This window comes from Gopherus flavomarginatus, chromosome 3 (assembly GCF_025201925.1).
Source record: "Gopherus flavomarginatus isolate rGopFla2 chromosome 3, rGopFla2.mat.asm, whole genome shotgun sequence".
NCBI lineage: Eukaryota > Metazoa > Chordata > Testudines > Testudinidae > Gopherus > Gopherus flavomarginatus.
Window position 1 is genome coordinate 287411280 of NC_066619.1, and position 21889 is coordinate 287433168.

The window sequence follows — 21889 nt, forward strand, 5'->3', positions numbered from 1 at the left end:
GGGGGGCTGGATTGTCCCTGTGTGCCCTCTGGCTCTCAGCCCCAGATACAGCCCCCTGAAGGGCTGCAGGGAGGAGACTTGGAACTGGCATGGCCTGGCTGAGGGGAGGCAGGGGCTGGGTGTAGCCCCTCTCCAGGAGGGGGTGACATACCCCTTTGGGCACAGGCTGCTGCCCCAGCCTGCCGGGAAGGTTCTCAGGTGATGGAGTGTTTGAGGCTGTGTGGGGGGCCTGGTCCCTTGGAAACGCTTGTCTTAGATAAGCAGGGAACCCGGCAAGCGGCACAGACACCCCGGGGTGGCCCAAGGGGCCAGCGTTCTCCTGCTGTCAGGAAAAGTGCATGACATTTCCCTTCCTCTGCTGTTGGCTGGTGGCCTGAGCCTGCCGCTAGCCGTTGGGGTCCTTTCCCAATAGACCTAATAGACACAGTGCTGAAGTAGGGGGTTAACCCCGCTGGCTGGGCTAAGGCCTGTTCAATGCCCCATAGTCCCTGTAGCGTGTTAAACGCAGCACGCTTTGACCCTGCCGTGTAGCGTTTGTGTGTGCTGTTAAACAGCTGCCAGTGCTCACCCTAGAGGTAGCTGCATTTCACCAGGGGCTGCATGTAGAATGGTGGAGGTGAAGGGTCTCTCCTCTAACCCAGCCCTGCTGGCACGAGGCTTTGAAACCCCTGCCCCACCCCAAACTGCCCCTAGGCCCATGTATTGTCTTTGCCTTGGCCCTGGGCTCTGTCATCACCTCTGCTGCACCTGGCCCTGCAGCACATGCGGAGGAGCAGTGCCCTTGGCCCAGGCCTTGACACAGCTGGGCAGGCTCCCTGCTACTGGCAGTACCACTGCAGCAGCCTCTCCATAGCTTCGCTCGGGCGCCCAGGGCATGCTGCTGCTGCCGCCATAAATCAGCTTGAACCTCCTCGTGTGCCTGAGCTCATTTATGGAGGGGGAGGGCCTCTGGGAGGACGGTGGGGGAGGCTGCAGGATAGGGTTGGGGGTTCTGGGGAGCAGAGGGGTCTTACCCCCTGCAGCAGTGGAACCTGGGGATCTCCTTGCCAGGGGATGCTGAGAAGGCCAAAACTAACAGGGCTCAAAAAAGAACTCGATAAGTTACTGGAGGCTGGGTCCAGCGCTGGCTGTTAGCCAAGACGCTCAGTGACACAAGAAAAGACGGTTACTCACCTTGGAACTGTTGTTCTGCGAGGTGGTGGTCACCTCCATTCCAAATCAGGTGTGCACACGCCACCGGCACGGTTCTCGGAAACTTTTTTCCCTCGGCAGCTCCCAGCGGGTTGGCCTTGGAGCCGCCCGGAGTGGCGCCTTCATGGCGCTCAATATATGACCCTGCCGACCCGACCCGACCCCCCTTCAGTTCCTTCTTGCTGGTTACTCCGACTGAGGGGATGGAGGGTGGGTCTGGGAATGGACGTGAACAACAGTTACGAGAAGGTGAGTAACCGTCTTTTCTTTGAGTGATTGCTGATGTTGATTCCAATCAGGTGACTCCCAAGTTCTAGCAGGGGGTGGGGGCAGAGTTAAGGACTCTGACTGGAGCAGTGCTCTAGCAGGAGCTGCAGCATCTCCAGCATGCTGGGTCATGGCAGAGTGGGTAGCAAAGGTAGGCACCAAGGACCAGGTCACCGCTCTGCCGATCTCCTGGATAGGCCCCTGGACCAGGAAAGCAGTGGACGAGGCTTGAGCTCGTGTCAAGTGGGCCATTCTAGCTGGGGTTGTGACCTCGGTGAGGCCATAACAGGTACGGCTGCAGTCTGTAATCCAGGAAGAGATGTGTTGTGAGACCGGAAGCCCCTTCATCCGGTCTGCCGCCACCACCACAAACAGCTGGTTCAACTTCCTGAAAGGCTTTGTGCAGTCAATGTAGAACGTGAACGCTCTGCACATCGAGTGAGGGAAGCCTCTGCTTCTGTGTTAGCATATGGCTTGGGATAGAAAACAGAGAAAAATGTCCTGGCTGAGGTGGAAGGACATGAGCGATCCTTGTCCTTGTGGAGGGCTGGGTAGGGGGGTGTCGGAGGTTAATGCTTTTAACTCCAACACCCTCCTGGACAACGTGATGGCAACCAGAAAGGCTACCTTCCACAAGAGATACAGAAGGGAACATGTAACGAGCAGCTCGAATGGGGCTCCCATAAGCCAAGCTAGGACCAGACTGAGGTCCCAGTGGGCGAGACTGAAGGTGTAGCCGTTCCATGCCTTTAAGGAAATGGCCTACCATAGGATTGGCAAGCGCCCCAACTCTCCCGGGTGGAATGCTAGGATGGCCATGAGCTGTACCCTGATGATCTGGCCAGGCCTTGGTGCTTCAGATGCAGTAGATAGTCCAGGATGAATGGTCTAGATGCCTGAAGTGGGGGTACATAAGTGCGAGCAAGGGTGGGAGAATAAGAACTCATATCCCTTGGAGGGAACAAAGTATTTCTCTCCACACCCTGGCAATGGGTAGAATGGAGGCTGGAGTCTGCCACAGGGCATTAGAATTGTAAATAGTTTTAATGACCGGTAACGCCACTCTGGAAGGGCCTTCTGGTGCAAGAATGTCCACCACCAGGTCCTCTGACTTGATGACTTCCTCCGCCTGTAGGCCCAGGTTATGGGTTAGGTGCTGGAGAACGACTCGTGTTTCAGTGCTGTCTTGGTCCTGGCCAAGAGAGGGCGACTGTGATGGGTGCCGAAGACACGGATCATCACGCTGCCTACCCCAGGCAGTCTTGTACTGAGGCCGATGCCGGGGGCAGTTGCAGTGATGTAGACAGGGAATGGGGCCAGGAACGGTGCTGGTCTGGTTACAAAAAAGATCGTCCTTGTGGGGTTGCCTCTAGATGGCACCTGTCTGGGTAGTGCCGGAGGCTTCTCTCTGACAGCAAGGGGCTGTGTGGTACTTTCTAGAAGCTCCTTTGCAGCCTCAACAGTGCCTGGGGTGGAGGGGGGCTCCAACTCCTCCACCAGGCACTGCCCCACCAGAGAGTCACTAAGGGCTGGGCTCAATGGTGCCAACTGGAGCGCCAGAGTCCACGGCCTGAGCTTTGCTGCTTGGAAATTGAGTCCTTCCTCTGAGGCAGCAAAGTCTCCCTGGATGGTCTCGCTCTCTGAGGAGAGTGCCTTCTGTCCGCCTTCTTACGGTGCTTGTGGGATGCCATGCCGGGGGGCCGCTCCGCGCTGCCATGCCAGGGTCTCCAGTGCAGAGTCCTTCCTCGGTACCGATTCATGGACCGATGCTGGGGCACTCCACACCGAGCTCAGGCCTGGGGAGGTGCCATTGGATGGAGAGCGGCTTCCACTAACAGCTGCTTCAAATGGAAGTCATGTACCTTCCTAGTCCCGGCCTTGAAAGCCTTACAAATCTTACAGCGCTCAGACTGCTGCGCCTCCCCTAGACACTTCAGGCACAAGTCGTGAGGGTCGCTATTGGGCAGAGGCTTTTTGCCTACACCGCAGGATTTAAATCCTTGGGCTTGAGGCATGTCCCGAAGCCCGAGGGGCGAAGGACCCACTCACCAAGTCTGTCTTAACTACAGAACAAAACAGAACAACAAAGTAATAGCCAAGGGAACACTGACAAGCAAGCGAAACGCAGTTCCAATGCTGCCTTGGACGGTAAGAAAGAACTGAAGTGGGTGGGTGTTGAATTCGGTCGGCAGAGCCATACACTGAGCACCATGAGGGCACTGCTCCAGGGGGCTCCCTGGCCGACCCGATGGGAGCCACCAAGGGGGAAAGTTTCTGAAGAACGTGCATGGGGCGTGCACACACCTGCTTGGAATGGACATGAACAATCACTTGATCATCATAATGGCCAGCCTGGGTGAGACCAAAGGTCCATCTAGCCCAGTGTCCTGTTTGCTGACAGTGGCCAGCGCCAGGTGCCCCAGAGGGAATGAACAGAACAGGGAATCATCCAGTGATCCATCCCCTGTCACTCAGTCGCAGCTTCTGGCAAACAGAGGCCAGGGACACCATCTCTGCCATCCTGGCCAATACCCATTGATGGACTCGTCCTCCATGAATGTATCTAGCCAAACCCCCCTGCTCTGGCTGTCACGAACCCTCTGGCGGCCAGAGGCTGGGACTGGGAGGCCGGCTCACAGGATAATTACCCAGCTCTTCCCTGGCAGAAGCCAGCAGCCTGGGCAGGCAGGAGCATTGGGCTGTTCTGTTCAGCGGGGGTCTGTGCGGTGGACTCGGGGTGGGGGAGGGCTATTGCAATCCCGTGCCATGGCCCTTCCCTGCAGCCCTCACATGCACTGTCCTGCAGCAGGGCCCTCCAGCTTCTCCCAGCAGTACCCACACTTCCTGGGGAGCAAAGGGGTTAACCACAGTGACTGACAGGCCTTTGAGCCAATCGCTGCTCCCCACGGGCCCAGCACACTTTGTCCCATGCCCGGTCCACTTGACCCCGTCCAGCCTGCAGGGGGGCATCGCTGGCTCTGCCCAGTCCCAGCACCTGGCCCCAGGTGGACAAGGTGAGAGTCCGGTTCCGTGCTACGTGTCAACAGGGGGGCCCCTCCTGAGCCACGGCCCGTGGCTACAGCACCACTGGGGGACAGGCCCTGAGCTCCCGGCAGCGAGGCTCTGGGGACCAGGGGCTGAAGCCCCCCGGTGCCCCCTCACTGAGCCAGGCCCAAGCCAGAAGCTGCACCCATCTCCCGCCCCCATCTGCCATCAGCGCCTGGCTGCAACTCACTGCCCTATGCAGGCACCACCCCCTAGGGGCCCGGGGCCAGAGAGGCCGGGCCTGGCCTGGCCTGGCAGCGAGGGGCTGACCAGCTGCTCAGCTCTGGCCCTGCAGGGGAAGCTGCCAGTGCTCAGCTGCTCAGATCCATGGCCTGGCTGGCTCTGCTCTGGGTCCCAGGGAGCATCGTGCTGCCCAGCCCCCTGCATAGGCTTGCACCCACCCCACAGGTGCCAGTGGGTGGGAGCCTGGCACAGGGTGAGCAACAGCTGCAGGCTCCTGCCGTGGGCCTGTAAGCACAGCCAGGGCACAGGGAGGCAGAGGGTTCAAATCCCCTTTGCAAGGGGCCAGCCCCGAGAGCATTCATCAGAGCCCGCCCTGCTCTCGGGGCTGGGGAATCAGGCCCAGGCCCAGACTCAGGCCACAGCTTGGCCCTGGCTCCTGCTCCCCCTCCCCATGGCAGGGCAGGTTCAGGCCCGCTGGTTTCAGGCCCATGCAGAAGCTGCAACCTATAGCACCCACCCCAGGCTGAGCCGCCTTCCCGCATTGGAGCTGGAGGGCAGCATGGAGGAGGCACCGCTGGAGGCTGCGGTATGAGCACCTCCAATTACTCAGCTGCCCACACCCAGCCAGCACTGAAACAGGTCCCTGGCCCAGCTCCGTGCAGAACTTCAGTCAGTCACACAGGGCTGGCCCCCCCTCAGCCAGACTGCAGCCACTGCTGGGGTAGGCGCCCCCCCTTCAGAGAAAGGAGCACAGCACGTTCCAGTAGCTGCACGCCGGTGGGCTTCAGGGAGGCTCTGCTGCAGTGTGGACATGACCTGGGAGCTGCAGGGACAATGCACTGTTGGCCAGCACAGAGCTCTGTGAACAGGCCCGGCTGTCTAGCAGAGGCGAGTCGAACACGCTCCACTGGCTAGAAGTTGAAGACAAATTCAGACTGGAAATCAGGCATAAATTTAACAAGTGTAATTAACTAATAGAACTTACCCCAGGTCCTGGTGCATTCTCCAGCCCCAGCACCTCTCACAGCAAGACTGGCCGGTGTGAGAGCTGCGCCGGGAGCGATGGGGAGCCAGGTCTGTGCCCTGCATTACAGTCAGGCTAGCTGAGCAGAGGGGGCCCTTGTGGCCACAGACTCTGTGAACATTTCCTTGCACACCTCTGTCTGTCTTACACATCAGTGCAGCACGGCTAGTGGACACTGTGCCGGCAGGAGAGCTCTCCCCTCGAGACCAGGGGGGCAGGAGAGCTCTCCTCTCCGCCGGTAAAACCCTGGCACAGCGGGGTGGGGGCAGGAGTGCTCTCCCCTCGGCAGGTAAAACCCCAGCGCAGACCGGGGGGAGGGGCAGGAGTGCTCTCCCCTCGGCAGGTAAAACCCCAGCACAGATCGGGGGGGGGGCGTGGGGCAGGAGTGCTCTCCCCTCAGCAGGTAAAACCCCAGCGCAGACCCCGGAATGGGGGGACAGGAGAGCTCTCCCCTCGGCAGGTAAAACCCCAGTGCAGACCCGGGGAGGGGGCAGGAGTGCTCTCCCCTCGGCAGGTAAAACCCCAGTGCAAACCGGGGAGGGGGGCAGGAGTGCTCTCCCCTCGGCAGGTAAAACCCCACTGCAGACCGGGGGGGGGGGGGCAGGAGTGCTCTCCCTCAGCAGGTAAAACCCCAGCACAGATCCGGCGGGGGTGGGGGGCAGAAGTGCTCTCCCCTCGGCAGGTAAAACCCCAGTGCAAACCGGGGGGGGGGGGCAGGAGTGCTCTCCCCTCGGCAGGTAAAACCCCAGTGCAAACCGGGGGGGGGGGGGCAGGAGTGCTCTCCCCTCGGCAGGTAAAACCCCAGCACAGATCCGGCGGGGGTGGGGGGCAGAAGTGCTCTCCCCTCGGCAGGTAAAACCCCACTGCAGACCGGGGGGGGGCGGGGGGCAGGAGAGCTCTCGCCCGTACAGCGTGGCCATGCTGGCACTTGGGTCAGGCTCATTTCCGGCACTCAGCCCCGCAGCAGTTGGGGAAGAGACCAGCACTGAGCTGGAGGGTCCCGGCCCCTGCCCAGAGCTAGGGTAGAACAAATAATACAGTGAGGCCCAGGGCCGGCTCCAGGTTTTCTGCCACCCCAAGAGGCAGATCGTGCCGCTCCACTCTTCAGCGGCAGGCCCTTCGCTCTGAGAGGGACCCACTGACCCGCCGTCGAAGACCCTGACGTGCCACCCCAAGCGCCTGCTTCTTTAGCTGCTGCCTGGAGCCGGCCCTGCTCCAGCTGCTCATTTCAGCCGTGGGGTCAATGCCCTCCCCTGGCTCAGCCCCGGCTCAGACACTCCAGTGGGTTCCTCTGAGAGGTCTCCCCTGCTAGCAGCAATCTCTGTCTTGAGTGCTCGTGAGCGCCGCTGGGGGGCACAGCCAGCCTGCCCCTTACCTGAGCCAAGCGCCCACCCAGCCCTGAGCTCTCACACCAGGGAGGGGCTCTCAGCCACCTGCAGCCCTACACCAAGTTCTCCCCTGGCCCTGGCTGCAGGGGGCCGCCAGCCTGCTCGCGGGCCCTCCCCGGGGCGGCGCAGCGAAGCCGAGGGGATTTCCCCGAGCAGCACAGCCTGCGCTCTCCCTGGCCCCCAGAGAGGCAGCCCCAGGCACATTACAAAAGGTTTTAATAAAAGGTTAAAACAGTCCAATACTGCGAGGTGTAAAAAGGCCAGGCAGCGCGAGGCTGGCTCACAGTGGTTAGAAACGCGGATACAAACAGCCCTTCGATCGGAGTGAGGGGACGGCTCAGCGTGGGAACCCTGCTCCGCGAGGCCTGGCAAGAGCCGGGCTCCCTAGAAAAGTGTAAACCCCATTGTGCACATGGTATGCACGGCCCTGCCACCCCGGGGCAGTTCCCTTAATGCACCAAGGTGTATCAAAAGGGGGAAGGGGGCCATTGCCCAGGGACCCAGCCCCTCTCACGAGGCAGGCGAGCTGGGGAAGAGGCTTGTAGTGTCAAAGGCACAGAGGAGCAAAGGGGCCGGTTGGGGGCTCCAGGCTGCCCCCATCCCAAGAGCAGGCAAAGCACAAAGGGAGCAGCTCCTACAACTACCAAAAACAGAAATCTCCTGCCCAAACCCAGCTCCCATATGCACCCCCCAAGCTCAGACCCCACCCCCCACACAGAGCTCCACCCCACACCTGCCCCCAGCTCAGCCACCTCCTCACTGCTCTGTTAGTGTCCTAAGGACAGGGAGAAGCCCTTGCCCCCAGCCCCCCCCCTCCACTCAGCTCCCTGATCCAACCCCCTGCACAGCTCTGCTGCCCTCAGGCCTAGGGGAAGCCTGGAACAGGGAGAGGAGGTGCAGGCCCAACCCTGCGGGGAGCAAAGTGCTGCTCTGAGGCCCCCCTGTGGGCTCAGGGCTCAGACCCTGTCAGCATCCCCACCATCAGGTGAGAAGGGCAAGGACAGCTGTGACCCAACCCCCACCCAGGGGTGCCCTCCCTGCCCAAGCCCAGCAGAGTCATGCTCACAGCCTGAGTGCAGCCCCCACTCCTCCACACTGCTAGACGAGAGGAATCCCCACAGCTCTGCTGGGTTTGGGGGCCTGGTCACCCCCCGGCCGAGCATAGGGACCAATGCACTGCCAAGCTGCAGCAGAGGCACAGATGGAAGCTAAGGGCAGCAGTGGCCAGGAGAGCCTGTAAACGTGCCAGAGCTAGGGGTCAGTGGGCCACAGGGCCAGTAAACGGGGCCCGGCCCCATGAGAGCAGCTGGCCAGGAGCCCTGCCTTGGAGCAGAAACAGCTGCCGTGCCCATGGAAGTGGGAATGACAGACACAGGCACCCAGCTACCAGCCCTACCCTGGCCCGGCCTGCCTGGCAGCCCCTCCTGCCCTCAGCAAGGCACAAGCAGGGCTCAGGAGACGTGGGGCGAGGGGCGCCAGAAGCACCACTTGCTGCGGGTGTGCTGCTTCCGCAGCAGCTGCTCCTCCAAGTCCCGCTCCTTCTTCGAGCGCAGGTACAGATCCTCCTCCTTCAGGTACCAGACGGGCGGCCAGCGGTGCCGCTCGAAGTGCGCCTTGTTCTCTGCGGGGCAGGAGGGTGTCAGCATTGACCCACCTGGCTGGGCAGGGGGCCGGGACCCCCCGCCTCACTGCAGAGCAGCCAACACCACAGCACCCCGTGGCTGTACCGGGGGGAAGGGAGGGTCCCATCTCTCTCCCCCTCCCCCAACACCCCGTGGCTGTACCGGGGGGAGGGAAGGGTCCCATCTCTCTCCCCCTCCCCCAACACCCCGTGGCTGTACCGGGGGGAGGGAAGGGTCCCATCTCTGTCCCCCTCCCCCAACACCACAGAACCACCCACAGGACCCCGTGGCCGTACCAGAGGGTCCCATCCCCACAACTGCATCAGTCCCCACTGGCAGCCCACGAGACAGCCCCAGCCAGCAAACCCGAAGCCATGGGCCAAGCGCTGCCTCCTGCCAGGGGAGCTGCTCTGCAGCCCCTGAGCTCCCGCCCTGGGCCGGGACACGCTGACCCAGGGCCAGCCTGGGGGAGAACAGCACCCTGGGTACAGTCCCCGCTGCCTCCCATACCGGGTCAGCAGCCCAGGGACAGAGACAGGAAGGGAGCCTGGTGACTGGGGAGCCCCAGAAAGGGGGAGGGACCTGGAGAAATACAGACAGAGTCTCCCTGCAGGTGGGGAGCAGTGACATGGGGGCTCCAGAAGGGCCGATCTCCCACACCCCAGCACGGAGCATCTGCAATATTCAAGTGCCTCTCCCCAGTGCCAGGGAAGGGGGGTTGTTTGGCAGGGGGTGGGGTGGGGTTAAAATGCACACTCCAGTGCACTGGAGATAGCTAGGGTGGGTGGTGATGGTGGAAGGTTTGCTCCCGAAATATCCCCAACCCCCTGCATTGACACCTCCTTTTGGGATGAGCAAGAATGAGGGGGAGCCCCTGAGAGCTGGGGAGCATGGGGAACTGGGGGGGTCAAAATGTGGCACAGGGAGCAGGATCTTGAAGACTGGATCTCCCCAAGAACCAGGGAGAATGAGGGGCTGCTTGGAGCTGGGGCTCAGGCTGGTAGGAAGCCGGGGGTGCAGGGCCTTGTGTTCCCACACACTCCCTGACAGTGGCATCACAGATTATTACGGTGGGAAGGGACCTCAGGAGGTATCTAGTCCAACCCCCTGCTTAAAGCAAGACCAACCCCAATTAAATCATCCCAGCCAGGGCTTTGTCAAGCCTGACCTTAAAAACCTCTAAGGAAGGAGATCCCACCACCTCCCTAGGTAACCCATTCCAGTGCTTTACCACCCTCCTAGTGAAAGTGTTTCCTAATATCCAACCTAAACCTCCCCCACTGCAACTTGAGACCATTACTCCTTGTACTGCCATCTGCCACCACTGAGAACAGCCGAGCTCCATCTCTTTGGAACCCGCCTTCAGGTAGTTGAAAGCAGCTATCAAATCCCCCCTCACTCCTCTCTTCTGCAGACTAAACAATCCCAGTTCCCTCATGACTTTCATGCAGGCCACTTGGGGAAGGAGGAACAGCCAGGCTGGGGGCAGGGCCCCACCCTCTCCCCTCAGAGCACAGTGCCAGGCTGGGAATCGAGGTGGGGCTCAGCTCAGGAGCAGGGGACCAGGCACTCCTGCCATGCCAGCCTGCCCCCTGCAGGCAGCGAGAGGGAGCCCGAGCCCCTGGCCTATTCCCCACGGCACCCCCCCCCCCCGCAGCCCCTACCTGGCGCCATGTACTTCATCTCCCTGGGGAAGCGGCGGCAGACGCTGTTGTAGTTGGTGCAGATGTAGTGCAGGCACCATGCTGCCAGCTGCTGGGCATTGTGGAACTGCAAGAGAGCAGCAGCCTGACAGCAGGGCAGGGGGGCCCCAGACCCCCCCAGTGTCCTGCAGGCTCTGGGCTTGGGCCCCAGTGACCCCCAAAGGATCTGTGCAGCCAGGCCCTCGCGGCATCCTGCAGCAGCCTCCTGGCACCAAGCCAAGGGGCAGGCTGGTAACACGCCAGGGGCCCCATGTCCCTGCATGCAGCGCAGCCAGGCAGCGGGAGCCTGGCAGGGGACAGAGGGCACTGGGCAGCAGTCACAGCAGACCTGGATGGAGAATGGCACGCTGAGGGCTGTAGGCTCCACCAGCCCCCCCTCGGAGCACAGAGACAGACAACGGGCAGGGATGCAGCCCCATGCTCCAGATGCCCCAAAACCACCAGCTGGCAGAAGCATCTGGCACTGGCCACCATTGGAGATGGGCTACTGGCCAGCTGGACCATTGCTATGACCCTGGACAGCCGCTCACGTTTTCACTGGAACCACCCTAATCTGAGCAGGAAAAGCCACAGCTCAGACACCCTGAGGCCTGGCCCGCCCCATCCTCCCCGTACCTGAGTCATCTCCAGGTAGATGATCACCTGCTCGTCGATCTCCACCTGCTGCACGTAGGCTCGGAGCAGCTCGTCCACAGCATACTGCTCTGGGACAGCAGAGACGGGGACGGTGAGGGTCCCAGGCTGAGCCCTGCATGCATGGGGCGGGGGGGCCCCTCGTGCACTCCCACAATACCAGCTGACCCCACCCCCCAGAACCCCACCTGCACGGGTGGACCAGGGTGTTCTTTGTCCCGTCCAATGCAAGACAAAGCCACGTGCGGTTCTGTCTTGGCACCAGTGGGGACGAGCCTCTCACAAGAACTGTCCTGTTTGTAGCGGGACCAATGGCCTCGCTGGGCAGGGTGGGGGGGAGCAGCTGCCCCACGGCTCAGGCTGCATGAAGGGGCGAGCACTGCTCCCGGGGCCCTTACAGAACAGTTACGTGTTAGTGACGCTCCAGAGACACGTCGACCTGCCGCGCTCGCCAGCCTTGTTACCTCGGAGGAGGCCTCAAGCCAGGCACCGCACCCAGCCTCACCTGTGAGCGCCTGCAGCCGGGGCAGACACAGGCGGTTGGTTAAGACCAGGAGTTCCATGGCGTCCAGGTCGGGAGTGGGGACGAAATGCCCGGTGTAGAGGAACTCCAGGACAGCGTGCAGGCAGGCGCACTTGGTGCCAGGCAGGGAGACCTGGGGGTGACAAGGGGAACCTAAGGAACTCACCCCCAACAACCTCCCCCCTTCAGGAACAGGCGTCCCCCTGCACTCCCCCAGCCAGCCCAGCCCACTCCCGCAACTCTGCTGATGCTCGCAGCTATCCCCCCATTCACAGGCCCATCTGCTGGGAACAAGTTGGTTGTAATCCCCCAATCCCAACGGTAAAACCAGCGGAGCCAGCCAATCTACCAGGAAATCGCAGCTCGTGGGGTGGCCAAACCTGGGCCGGGCCAGGGGATGGGGTCAGAGCCAGGGATCACCCCCAAGTGTGCGCTGGGCCTCTCCTGAGTGGGGCTAGGAGCAGGCTGGATCAGGAGGGAGCAGTGAGAGGAGGTGGTGGCCCTGTGCAGGGGTCTGGCCTTGGCACCCACACCCTGCCACATGATCCCCTGCCTCTCCCCGCCCCCCCATGACCTTTTTACTTTTGAGATTCCCAATTTATCTCCGACAACACGCTGCAGCCGCCCTGCTCCGTTGGCAGGCGAAGGGAACCTTCAGATCACATGCCCCCCGCCCCCCTCCAGCTGCTAGTCACGCTAAGGGACAGCTGCCCAAGGGCTCTGGCCCCCAGGAGGCGTGGGGGGAGCACCCTGGGCCAGGTCGGAGGAAGGAGCAGGCAGCAGCAGCTTCACCACCAGGCTGAGTTGGGAGCAGCCCCTCTCCAGAGCTCTGCCCAGCTCCCTTCCTTGCCCCTCAGTTCTTCCCACCAGTCCCAAGCCCCTCACCTGCTGGGGGAGGAACCACCTCTTTCCCACCCTGCTCCCCACTTGGATCCTGGGGAGCTCCCTCCTCCAGCCCTGCCCTTTGCTCCCATGATCCCCCACTCCCAGGGATCCCTCATCCCCCCCTTACCCTCCCTCCACATTCCCCAAGCCCACCCAGCGCAGCCCCCCACCCCCCTTACCTCAGAGGCGTAGCTCTCCCGAAAGTTGCCACAGAACATGGCCACCATCCAGTCACAGCCTGCGATGAGCAGCGGCTTGTGGGCCGGCACCGACCCATCGTCCACCAGGAACACAACGTCTAGGAGGGCAGAGCGGGCAGGGAGTCAGTATGGCCTGGCCCCAGCCCTGCTCCTCGTGCTGGGCAGAGGGTGCCACGTGACTACAGCCACTCTGGGGAACGACACGCCAGTGCTGAGCAGCGCCACACAACCAGGCAGCCTGGCACGGGAAGGGGAATGCCACATCCACCAGAAACTGCAGGGGCCAGCAGACCGGAATCACCCAGCTGGGGCCGATCAGGCCCCCCCAGGACATGGACATGCAGGGAAAGGGCCCAATTTTAAACTGTATCCAAGAGCACTGCACAGGGGCCAGCAGCACTGGGGACAGCGCGGCCCCTACCGAACCCCCTGCCCTGCTCCCTGCAGCACTGGGGAGAGCGCGCCCCCTACCGAACCCCCTGCAGCACTGGGGAGAGCGCGCCCCCTACCGAACCCCCTGCCCTGCTCCCTGCAGCACTGGGGAGAGCGCGCCCCCTACCGAACCCCCTGCTCTGCTCCCTGCAGCACTGGGGAGAGCGCGCCCCCTACCGAACCCCCTGCAGCACTGGGGAGAGCGCGCCCCCTACCGAACCCCCTGCAGCACTGGGGAGAGCGCGCCCCCCTACCGACCCCTCTGCCCTGCTCCCTGCAGCACTGGGGACAGCGCGCCCCCTACCGACCCCTCTGCCCTGCTCCCTGCAGCACTGGGGACAGCGCGCCCCCTACCGAACCCCCTGCTCTGCTCCCTGCAGCACTGGGGAGAGCGCGCCCCCTACCGAACTCCCTGCAGCACTGGGGAGAGCGTGCCCCCCTACCGACCCCCCTGCCCTGCTCACTGCAGCACTGGGGACAGCGCGCCCCCTACCGAACCCCCTGCCCTGCTCCCTGCAGCACTGGGGACAGCGCGCCCCCTACCGAACCCCCTGCCCTGCTCCCTGCAGCACTGGGGACAGCGCGCCCCCTACCGAACCCCCTGCAGCACTGGGGACAGCGCGCCCCCTACCGAACCCCCTGCAGCACTGGGGAGAGCGTGCCCCCCTACCGACCCCCCTGCCCTGCTCCCTGCAGCACTGGGGACAGCGCGCCCCCTACCGAACCCCCTGCCCTGCTCCCTGCAGCACTGGGGAGAGCGCGCCCCTACCGAACCCCCTGCAGCACTGGGGAGAGCGCGCCCCCTACCGAACCCCCTGCCCTGCTCCCTGCAGCACGGGGGTGAGCACCCCCTATTGCTCCCCAGCCCCGCTTTCCACAGCCCCTGGAGGCTAGAAGAGGCCCCAGGCCCCGCCCATACCCGCAAAGACGCCCTTGCCCAGGCACTCCTTGATGCGGTTGGCACGGCGCACATGGAAGGCTTTGGTGATTTCTTGGTTCATGAAACTCTCCTTGTTCAGCACATTGGCCACCATCATGCGCAGGTCGAAGACCTCCAGCAGCTCGGCGATGGTGGCCACCTGCATGAGGTCTGCGCGGCCCTGGTCCAGGTGGCCCGTGTACAGATATTCCAGCACCGCGCGGAAGGGCCCCGGCTGGATCAGGCAGTCCATGTACACCACCATCATCTGCCTCTCCTGCTGGGTCACGGGGTCCTGAACCAACCCCAGCTGCATGCTGACAAAGCCCCGTCCCCAGCCCGACAGCTCCTGGCCCCCGGCCCCTGAGAGCTGCTGGCCCTCGCCCTGCACCAGCCGCAGGGAACCGTCACTCTGCGAAGTCCTGAGAGGGGCCTGGGCCCCATCACCCAGGAGGGTCTTCTCCATCTCCAGGCTCTTAGTCCTGGCAGCCGGCTCCTTCGCCGCCCGTCGCTCCACACCACAGGGCTCCCGGGCCTGGCTCGCCAAGCCTGCCAGAGTGAAGAGGTCGTAGAACTTGGAGCAGGACGTGGCCAGGTAGACACGATGGGCGAAGACACTGTGTCCCCCCTGCAGCTGGAAGACCACATCAGCACAGAGGGGGGTGCAGAAGAGGGCAGCAGGGCCCTGGCCACCGCTGGTGGTGGGGTCTGGGATGTGGATGACAGGCGGGGGTGGCTTGGGGGGCAGGAAGGGTGCCTGCAGCAAGGGCCTCTGCATCTTCTTCAGGTGGGACTTCCAGAACTGCAGGTGGCGGCGGGAGATGAGGGCGGCACGGATGGCATTGTCGAAGACATCCTTGACGCCAAACTGCGCCACCACGCTGGTCTCGTAGTACGGCACTCCCAGGTCCTTGGCCACCTCGTGGCCCCGCTCGGGTGGCAGGATGTCCGTGGGTCTGATGGGCCTGGCAAGGGAGAGGAGCCGGCAGGTCAGCAGGGAGCCCTCGGCTAGGGGACAGAAAGCCCAGTGTCAGGGCTGGAGGGAGCCACTCTGCCCACCTAGGCTGGGTACACACCAAGGAGCCAGCACTTTCTGCCCGCAAGAGCCCCGAGCGAGACAGGGGATGCCAACGATCTGCTGAGCAAGGCATGGGTCTCGGACACCCTGCTCCCACTCAGAGCCTACAGGCAGCAGTGCCCTCCTCCCCGCCCACAGCCCCATGCGGTGTCTGTACCAGACCCAGGGCTGAGCACAAGGGGCAGGCAGCTGGCACTCAGGGATGCAATGGGGCTGCAAGCAGCCTCACCCCTACAGCTGCCTGTACCTGGCATTCAGTTCTGGAGGCCCCGGGCGGGGGAGCACCCTTATGTCCTTTGTGCCCTGGTCAGGGCAGGGGGCACCCTTACTTGGCCAGCGGGCGCCGAGCACGGTTAACTGCCTCCAGGTCAGCATAGCGTAGGTCCAGCTGGCACCCTACCAGCACGATGGGTGTCCGTGGGCAGAAGTGTTTGATTTCCGGGTACCACATGGTCTTCACATGGCGCAGGGAGTTGGGGTTCGCCAGGGAGAAGCAGAGAACCACGACATCTGACCTGCAGGCGGGAGGGGAAGATGGGGAAGCTCCAGACCTGTTAGTCCCACCAAAGGAGACTGCTGCCTTCGGGCACAGAGCAGCACAGCAAGCTCCCAGCTCAGACTGACGCCACACACCCCCGCCCGGCCTCTTGCCTACACGGGCCCTACTTCACCCTCTGCACTGCACCCAAGGGATCTAGCAGCCAGGCTCCCCCAGCAGAGCTGCCCAGGCACTAACAGAGCCCTAGAGCCCAGGGGGCCCCCCATGCCCACCAGCCCCCAAGGAGGCACCCAGCCAAGGAGGGGGAAGATCCTTGAGGGGACAGACTGAAGGGCCCTATCCTGCCCCATCAGACTTCTGGAGCCCCCAGTGCTATGGCACGAGCACTTCACGAGGTCCCCAGTCTCCTGACAGCTGGGCACCACAGTCATGCCTGCCAAGAAGCCATGGGATTGGGGGGGGGGGTCTGGCTCCTGGCCCCACACAGCCCCAAATCTCTAGGTACAAAGGTTACTGCAGCAGCCCAGCGTGGGGCACTCAGGCGGCAGCTATTTCAGGAGTGCAGGGCGCCCCCTCACTAGCAGCACATGTGAAAGCCAGCAGAGCCCATGCAAACCCCGAACTAGAGCCCAGCCCTCCCCAAGCCAGGGGGACAGCTGCTGGGAATGGTGGGGAGGATCCTGTGCAAGCCAGGAGAGCAGATGCTGGCCGAGCCGGGGCAAAGCCCTCACGGGCCACAGAGCCTGAACCCGGCTGGGGACAAGAGCAGCCCCAGCGACACAGCTCACACTGCCAGCCCCTGGGCAGCAGCGGAAGGGCAGGGGATTCCCCATCATTAGCACTGGGGCAGGCAGCTGCCTCTGGCTGGGCTCCACCGGTTCAGCATGTGACTGGGCCTCTCCCCAAGGGGGTGCTCTGGCCCTGAACCAGCCCAGAGCCCATGGCCCCTTCTCAGTGAGGCCTGCGGCACATGCTGCCCGCCCTAGGCTGTGCCTGGGGAAAGATGTTCAGCACCAGGGCCAGGCACTGCTAGCAGACACCCCAGGAGCAGAGTGCCACAGGGCAGGAAGGGTGAAGGGGAGCAGTCCCACAACACAGGCACCCCTACAGCCGCCTTCTGAGCAAGGGGATGGGGCCTGGGGCCATCCCTAGACTGCCCCCCGCCAGCCCATGTGAGAGGCTAAGCAGAGCCAGGCCAGGCCAGCACATGGGAGGGAAGAAAACCCAGCTGTGGCAGGTGGGGGCTCATGGGGGGCTCACCCCTCAAGTGCAAGGGGCACTGCGTGGCTGGAGGTGCCGTCCCGTGCAGAGGTCGTAAGGTGCCCAGTACTCTGACACCAGCTCACCCAGGATCACAGCGAGTCAAAACTCGGACAAGAACCCAGGAGTCCAGGGTCCCAGCCCCTCTGCTCACTGCTAGTGCCTCTTTTCAGTTTAGCCATTTACTCCCCTGAATTTCCCCTGCCGCTTCAGCTAACTCCTTCCTGCGCAGCTGTTAGACAGCTGCCACGCTCCATGCCAGAGGTGGCTGCATTCACAGGAAGGGTTGCCTGGCACTGGAAGTGCTTGGACTGGAATGGGAGGGGTCTCTTCCTGCGGGACCACCTTTCCTGCCCACGAGCAGACACTACATACGGGATCCTTGCCATGCTCCCCAGCCAGTAGCAGCCCTGTCTCCCAAGTGTCGCTGGGGTTCAGCTAGGGGTGCCCTGGCTGTGGGCAGAGACAGGCTCCCACCTGGGTGGGACAGGTGGCACAACTGGAATGCAGTGCAGGACGCCATTGGGAGCCCTGCTGTCCCAGGGCCCTTGTTAGGAGGCAGGGAGCAGCCTGAGCCACTCCTGGGCCCTGTTTGTTTTAGCGGTGCCTCCCTGAGACGTGACCTGGACGCACACTTGGACTAAGGCCCACATCACAGACTGAGTGGCTCCCGCCTGCCCGCCGCCTCAGGAACCCAGCCAAGGCAGGAGCGGTGCCCAGCAGGGAGAGGGCAGACCCCACCCCTGCCCCATGACACAGCGAGGGGCCAAGTCAGCGAGCTGGCTGCAGAGCTGTGACCCAGCCTGGCCAGGCCCATGCTGAGCCTCCGCAGGGTGAAGCACACACAGGAAACCCCTGCAGTGAGCGCAGCCTCTCCTGAGACAGGGCCTGCGCCGTGGTGGGGCCTGGGCCCAGCCAGGGATGCGCAGAGGATTCAGGGGGCCTTGGGTCTTCGGTGGTGGGGGGTCCCCCTGCTTTGGCAGTAATTCAGCAGCAGGGGGTCCTTCTGCCCCAGAGCAGAAGCAGCTCCGGGGGCCCTGGCCCCGTGAAAGTTTTCCAGGGCCCCTGGAGCGAGTGAAGGACCCCACTCCAGGGGCCCTGAAAAACTCTTGTGGGGGCCCCTGCGAGGCCCAGGGCAAATTGCCCCACTTGCCCCCCGGGTGGCCCTGGGCCCAGCCCCAGCCCCTTGCCACCAGAGGGGAGAGCGCTCCAAGCAGCTGTAGGAACGCAGGGGGACCTGGGAGGAGGCAAGGGACCAGGCCTGTCTGGCTCAGCCCAGGAGGGTGTGGAGCCAGGCTAGAGCGAGACAGGAAACATCCCCAGAGAGGGGCCGGGTGGCCCGTCGGTGCCTGGCAGGATGGCAGAACTGGCCAGGGAATTGCCTCATCCCCTATGCACTTCACGCTAGCCAGGACAGCTCTAGCCAGCCTCCCTTGGGACAGGAATAGGTGGGCATGGGCTGTGCCAGGCTCCTCAGCTCGGCCTGGGGATTCAGGCTCAAGGGCCCAGCCACTTGGGGCTGAACACAAGATATCCCTCCCCCCGGCCCGCAAGGGACTGCTAGCCCCTGGGGCAGGGCCTGCCCGTTGTGTCGTACAGCACCCAGCAGAACGGCCCTGACTCAGACCCCTAGGCACAAGGGAGGGGAGGATCAGCATGGCCGGTGAGCTGGCAGCCCCCCCAGCTTTCAGCAGCCAGGCCCCCCACTGCACACATTGGGCTCATGCACGTGGGGCCAGGTGTGTTCCCCAAAGCGGCCAAGGGGCTTTTCCAGCCAGTGTCCCCAGGAGACCCCCTTGACCAGCCACCCCCTTTGCTGGATGGGAAGCCCTCCCCTTCCCTGCTGCTGTTACCTGAGACTGCCACCTCCCTGGGGGGCTGAAACCAGACACTCCCCACCCCCCGTTGGGGGGCCAGTCCCCTCCCCTGAGGGTGTCAGCTGTCTGAGCAGCTTCTGAGGGGAGCCCCCACCAGAGAGAAGGGGGAAGGGAGAAGAGAAGAGAAGAATCACGTGCCCAGCTCCAGGCAGAGTCAAGCAGCAGGTCAGTGCCCCCCCCAGCAGCTGGGACATGGGAGCCTCAGGCCCTGAACTTGTTAGCAATGGAAGAGTCATGCCCCCTTCCAGCAATGCTCTCCCCACCAGGGAGCAGAGGGGTGGAAGCTCAGGGCCCCTCCACCTTCCAGGCCCAGGGGAGATATGGGAGGCTGAACAGAATGGGAGTGAGGCCAGCTGGGGGTGCAGGCAGCATGGCCCTGGGCTGGAGGCCAGTGGGGACTCCGCAGCACCACACACAATGCCTCCAGGAACCAGGCTGAGGGGGGACAGCCAGGAGCAGGGACCCCCAAAGCCGCCAGGCTCTCACCTGCCGTAGGCAAAGCGCCTGTCCTTGTGGTGGTCCCCAAAGGTGTCCCAGAGCCGCAGAGACACACTGACTTCGTCCACCACGTCCCGGGAGCGCTCCAGCACCTGCCCAGGGAAAGCACAGCAGGACAGCTCAGGTGGGTCTCCCTCCCCTAGCCAGCTTCCCGCTCTACCACAGCCCCTGAACCCCCACACAGCACCTCAGCTCCCCCTCTCCTTCACTCAGGCTTTCACATCTCAGGGGGGCCTTGTGCTACCCATGGTACCACCCAGGGGCCTTTGGGGGGTGTCACCCATGGCATGGGCCCATCCCCGCTCTGCTCTCACCTCCTGGCACACGCGGTACTGGTCGATGGCCCAGACGGTCGGCACATGGGTGGCCAGCAGCTGGTACTGGGTGAGGGTGGCATTGCAGGCCCTGGCACAGATGAGGCGTGTCTTGCCCACGGCGTTATCCCCGACAACCACACATTTAATGGTCTCGACATTGGGTCTCTCATAGTCCAGATCAATATCCATCAGGGCACAGCTGGGCGGGAACAGCGGGCAAGGGAGTCATTGCACAGCGTATGGGGCACAGGGAGGGGCATGGCCCCAGCAGGGGAGACACACAAGCCCCCAGCCAAGACCCTGCTCCCAGGCCAGCGCCTCAGCCGGGGGCTGCCACTAATAGACTGGGCAGCTGCTGGAAAGGAGCTCGCAGCCCCAGAGCTCCCTGGGGAGCCCGCTGGGACCAAGGCGCTCAGGGGCACCACCCAGCAGGGTGACCCGACACCCTGGTACTAGGGGCTTTGTCCGAGAAGGGGAGCCATATCCCCCCCAAGAAAAAAATTGCTCGGATCTGTCACAATTGCTCGCTGGTCCCCCAAAGCGGCGGCAAGGAGCCAGCAGGAGCTCCCGGACCGGCTGGGGTTCGGCCCAGGAAAAGGGGGCAGGCTCTGGGGGGGGTCCATGCCCAGAGCTCCCGGCCCAGGGGTAGGGGAGGGGGTTCTGACGGGAACTAGGCTCCGGGGGGAGCAGCCGAGGGGCGCAGGCTCCGGCCAGGGGGCACAGCCCGAGTTCCAAGCCCAGAAGGAGGCGGCTCCAGGGAAGGGGCACAGCCCAAGGGGAGGGGCAGGCTCCGGGGAGAGGACGGGAGGGGAATCGGGTTTCGGCCGGGGGGCCCAGCCCGGGGAGAGGGCTCCGGAGGGGCCCATGCCTGGAACTCTCGGCCCGGGGGCAGGGGCGGGAGGGTCCATGGCGGGAGCTCCGGGGGAAGGGGACGGGGCTCCGGGGGGCTCCATGCCCGGAGCTCCGGGGGGCTCCATGCCCGGAGCTCCGGGGGGCTCCATGCCCGGAGCTCCGGGGGGCTCCATGCCCGGAGCTCCGGGGGGCTCCATGCCCGGAGCTCCGGGGGGCTCCATGCCCGGAGCTCCGGGGGGCTCCATGCCCGGAGCTCCGGGGGGCTCCATGCCCGGAGCTCCGGGGGAACGGGACGGGGCTCCGGGGGGCTCCATGCCCGGAGCTCCGGGGGAACGGGACGGGGCTCCGGGGGGCTCCGGGGGGGTCCATGCCCGGAGCTCCGGGGGGCTCCATGCCCGGAGCTCCCGGACCGGGGGGACGGGAGGAGGCTCCAGGTTCGGCCGGGGCCGGGCTCCGGGGGTCCATGGCCGGAGTTCCTGGACCGGTGGAGGGGCGGGCTCCGGGGGAACGGGACGGGCTCGGGGGGCGCGGCGGGGTCCGGGGGGGTCCATGCCCGGAGCTCCGGGGGGGTCCATGCCCGGAGCTCCGGGGGAACGGGACGGGGCTCCGGGGGGGTCCATGCCCGGAGCTCCGGGGGAACGGGACGGGGCTCCGGGGGGCGCGGCGGGCTCCGGGGGTCCATGGCCGGAGCTCCCGGACCGGGGCCGGGCGGGCTCCGGACCGGGGGGGGGGACGGGAGCAGGTTCTAGGTTCGGCCGGGGGCGGGCTCCGGCCCGGGGCTCCCGACAGCCCCCCCGGGGCACCGCGCCGCGCCCCTCACTTGCCTGGGGGTCTCGGGGCAGCTCGGGCCGCTCACGGCGCCGGCTCGGCCTCCGGGCGCGCCCCTGTCCCACGCGGCGGCTCCGGCCCATCGGGCCCCGGCCGGGCCGCTCCCCGCCCCGCCCCGCGCGGCCCGTTATCCCCCCGCCCGCCGCCAATCAGCGGCCAGGCCCCGCCCCCGCCGCGAACAAAGGAGACCCGCGGGAGCCGCCCACGTGACACACAGAGCTCCGCCCCGCCCGGGGCGCCGGTCCGCCTCTTAAAGGGGCAACAGCCTGGCCCCACCCCTCGGCCCTTCTCCCTCTGCCGCCCCCTCCCGCGGCCCTCAGCGCTGCCCCCGGCCCCAGCACCTGCCTGCAGATCCAGCCCCACCTCCCCCATAAGGATCGCACCCCAGTGCCCCCCAGAGCCCGGCCCCCCCGCTCCCAGCCCAGTGCCCCCCCCAGAGCCCGGCCCCCCCGCTCCCAGCCCAGTGCCCCCCCCAGAGCCCGGCCCCCCCGCTCCCAGCCCAGTGCCCCCCCCAGAGCCCGGCCCCCCGCTCCCAGCCCAGTGCCCCCCCCCAGAGCCCGGCCCCCCCGCTCCCAGCCTAGAGCCCCCCCAGAGCCCGGCCCCCCGCTCCCAGCCCAGTGCCCCCCCAGAGCCCGGCCCCCCGCTCCCAGCCCAGTGCCCCCCCC

General features: G+C 64.6%; 2 protein-coding genes across 6 annotated transcripts in view; both read right to left on the minus strand.

Moving 5' to 3' along the window:
- Window positions 1-1956, minus strand: part of C3H2orf81 (chromosome 3 C2orf81 homolog) — a 44817-nt gene extending 42861 nt beyond the window's left edge. For all 3 annotated transcript variants that reach the window (XM_050944920.1, XM_050944918.1, XM_050944919.1), the window contains exon 1: window positions 1174-1956. In XM_050944920.1, coding sequence (XP_050800877.1) covers window positions 1174-1212 — 39 coding nt within the window. In that variant the 5' untranslated portion in view covers window positions 1213-1956. The remainder of the gene's footprint in view (window positions 1-1173) is intronic.
- Window positions 1957-7297: 5341 nt separating this feature from the next.
- Window positions 7298-20236, minus strand: LOC127047048 (rho-related BTB domain-containing protein 2-like). Of its 3 annotated transcripts, none has more exons than XM_050944904.1 (9): window positions 19542-20235; window positions 19216-19319; window positions 15423-15608; window positions 14016-14980; window positions 12644-12762; window positions 11562-11712; window positions 11039-11122; window positions 10385-10490; window positions 7298-8719 (listed from the first exon to the last, which is right to left on the minus strand). In XM_050944904.1, exons 1-9 carry the CDS (start codon window positions 19731-19733, stop codon window positions 8491-8493), a joined length of 2136 nt encoding a protein of 711 aa, XP_050800861.1. In that variant the 5' UTR covers window positions 19734-20235; the 3' UTR covers window positions 7298-8490. The 3 variants fall into 3 exon arrangements, with proteins under 3 accessions (XP_050800861.1, XP_050800862.1, XP_050800863.1); XM_050944905.1 differs by having other exon boundaries at window positions 11039-11127; window positions 19542-20234; XM_050944906.1 differs by lacking the exons at window positions 7298-8719; window positions 10385-10490 and adding an exon at window positions 10666-10751 and having other exon boundaries at window positions 19542-20236.
- Between the last annotated feature and the right edge of the window lie 1653 nt (window positions 20237-21889).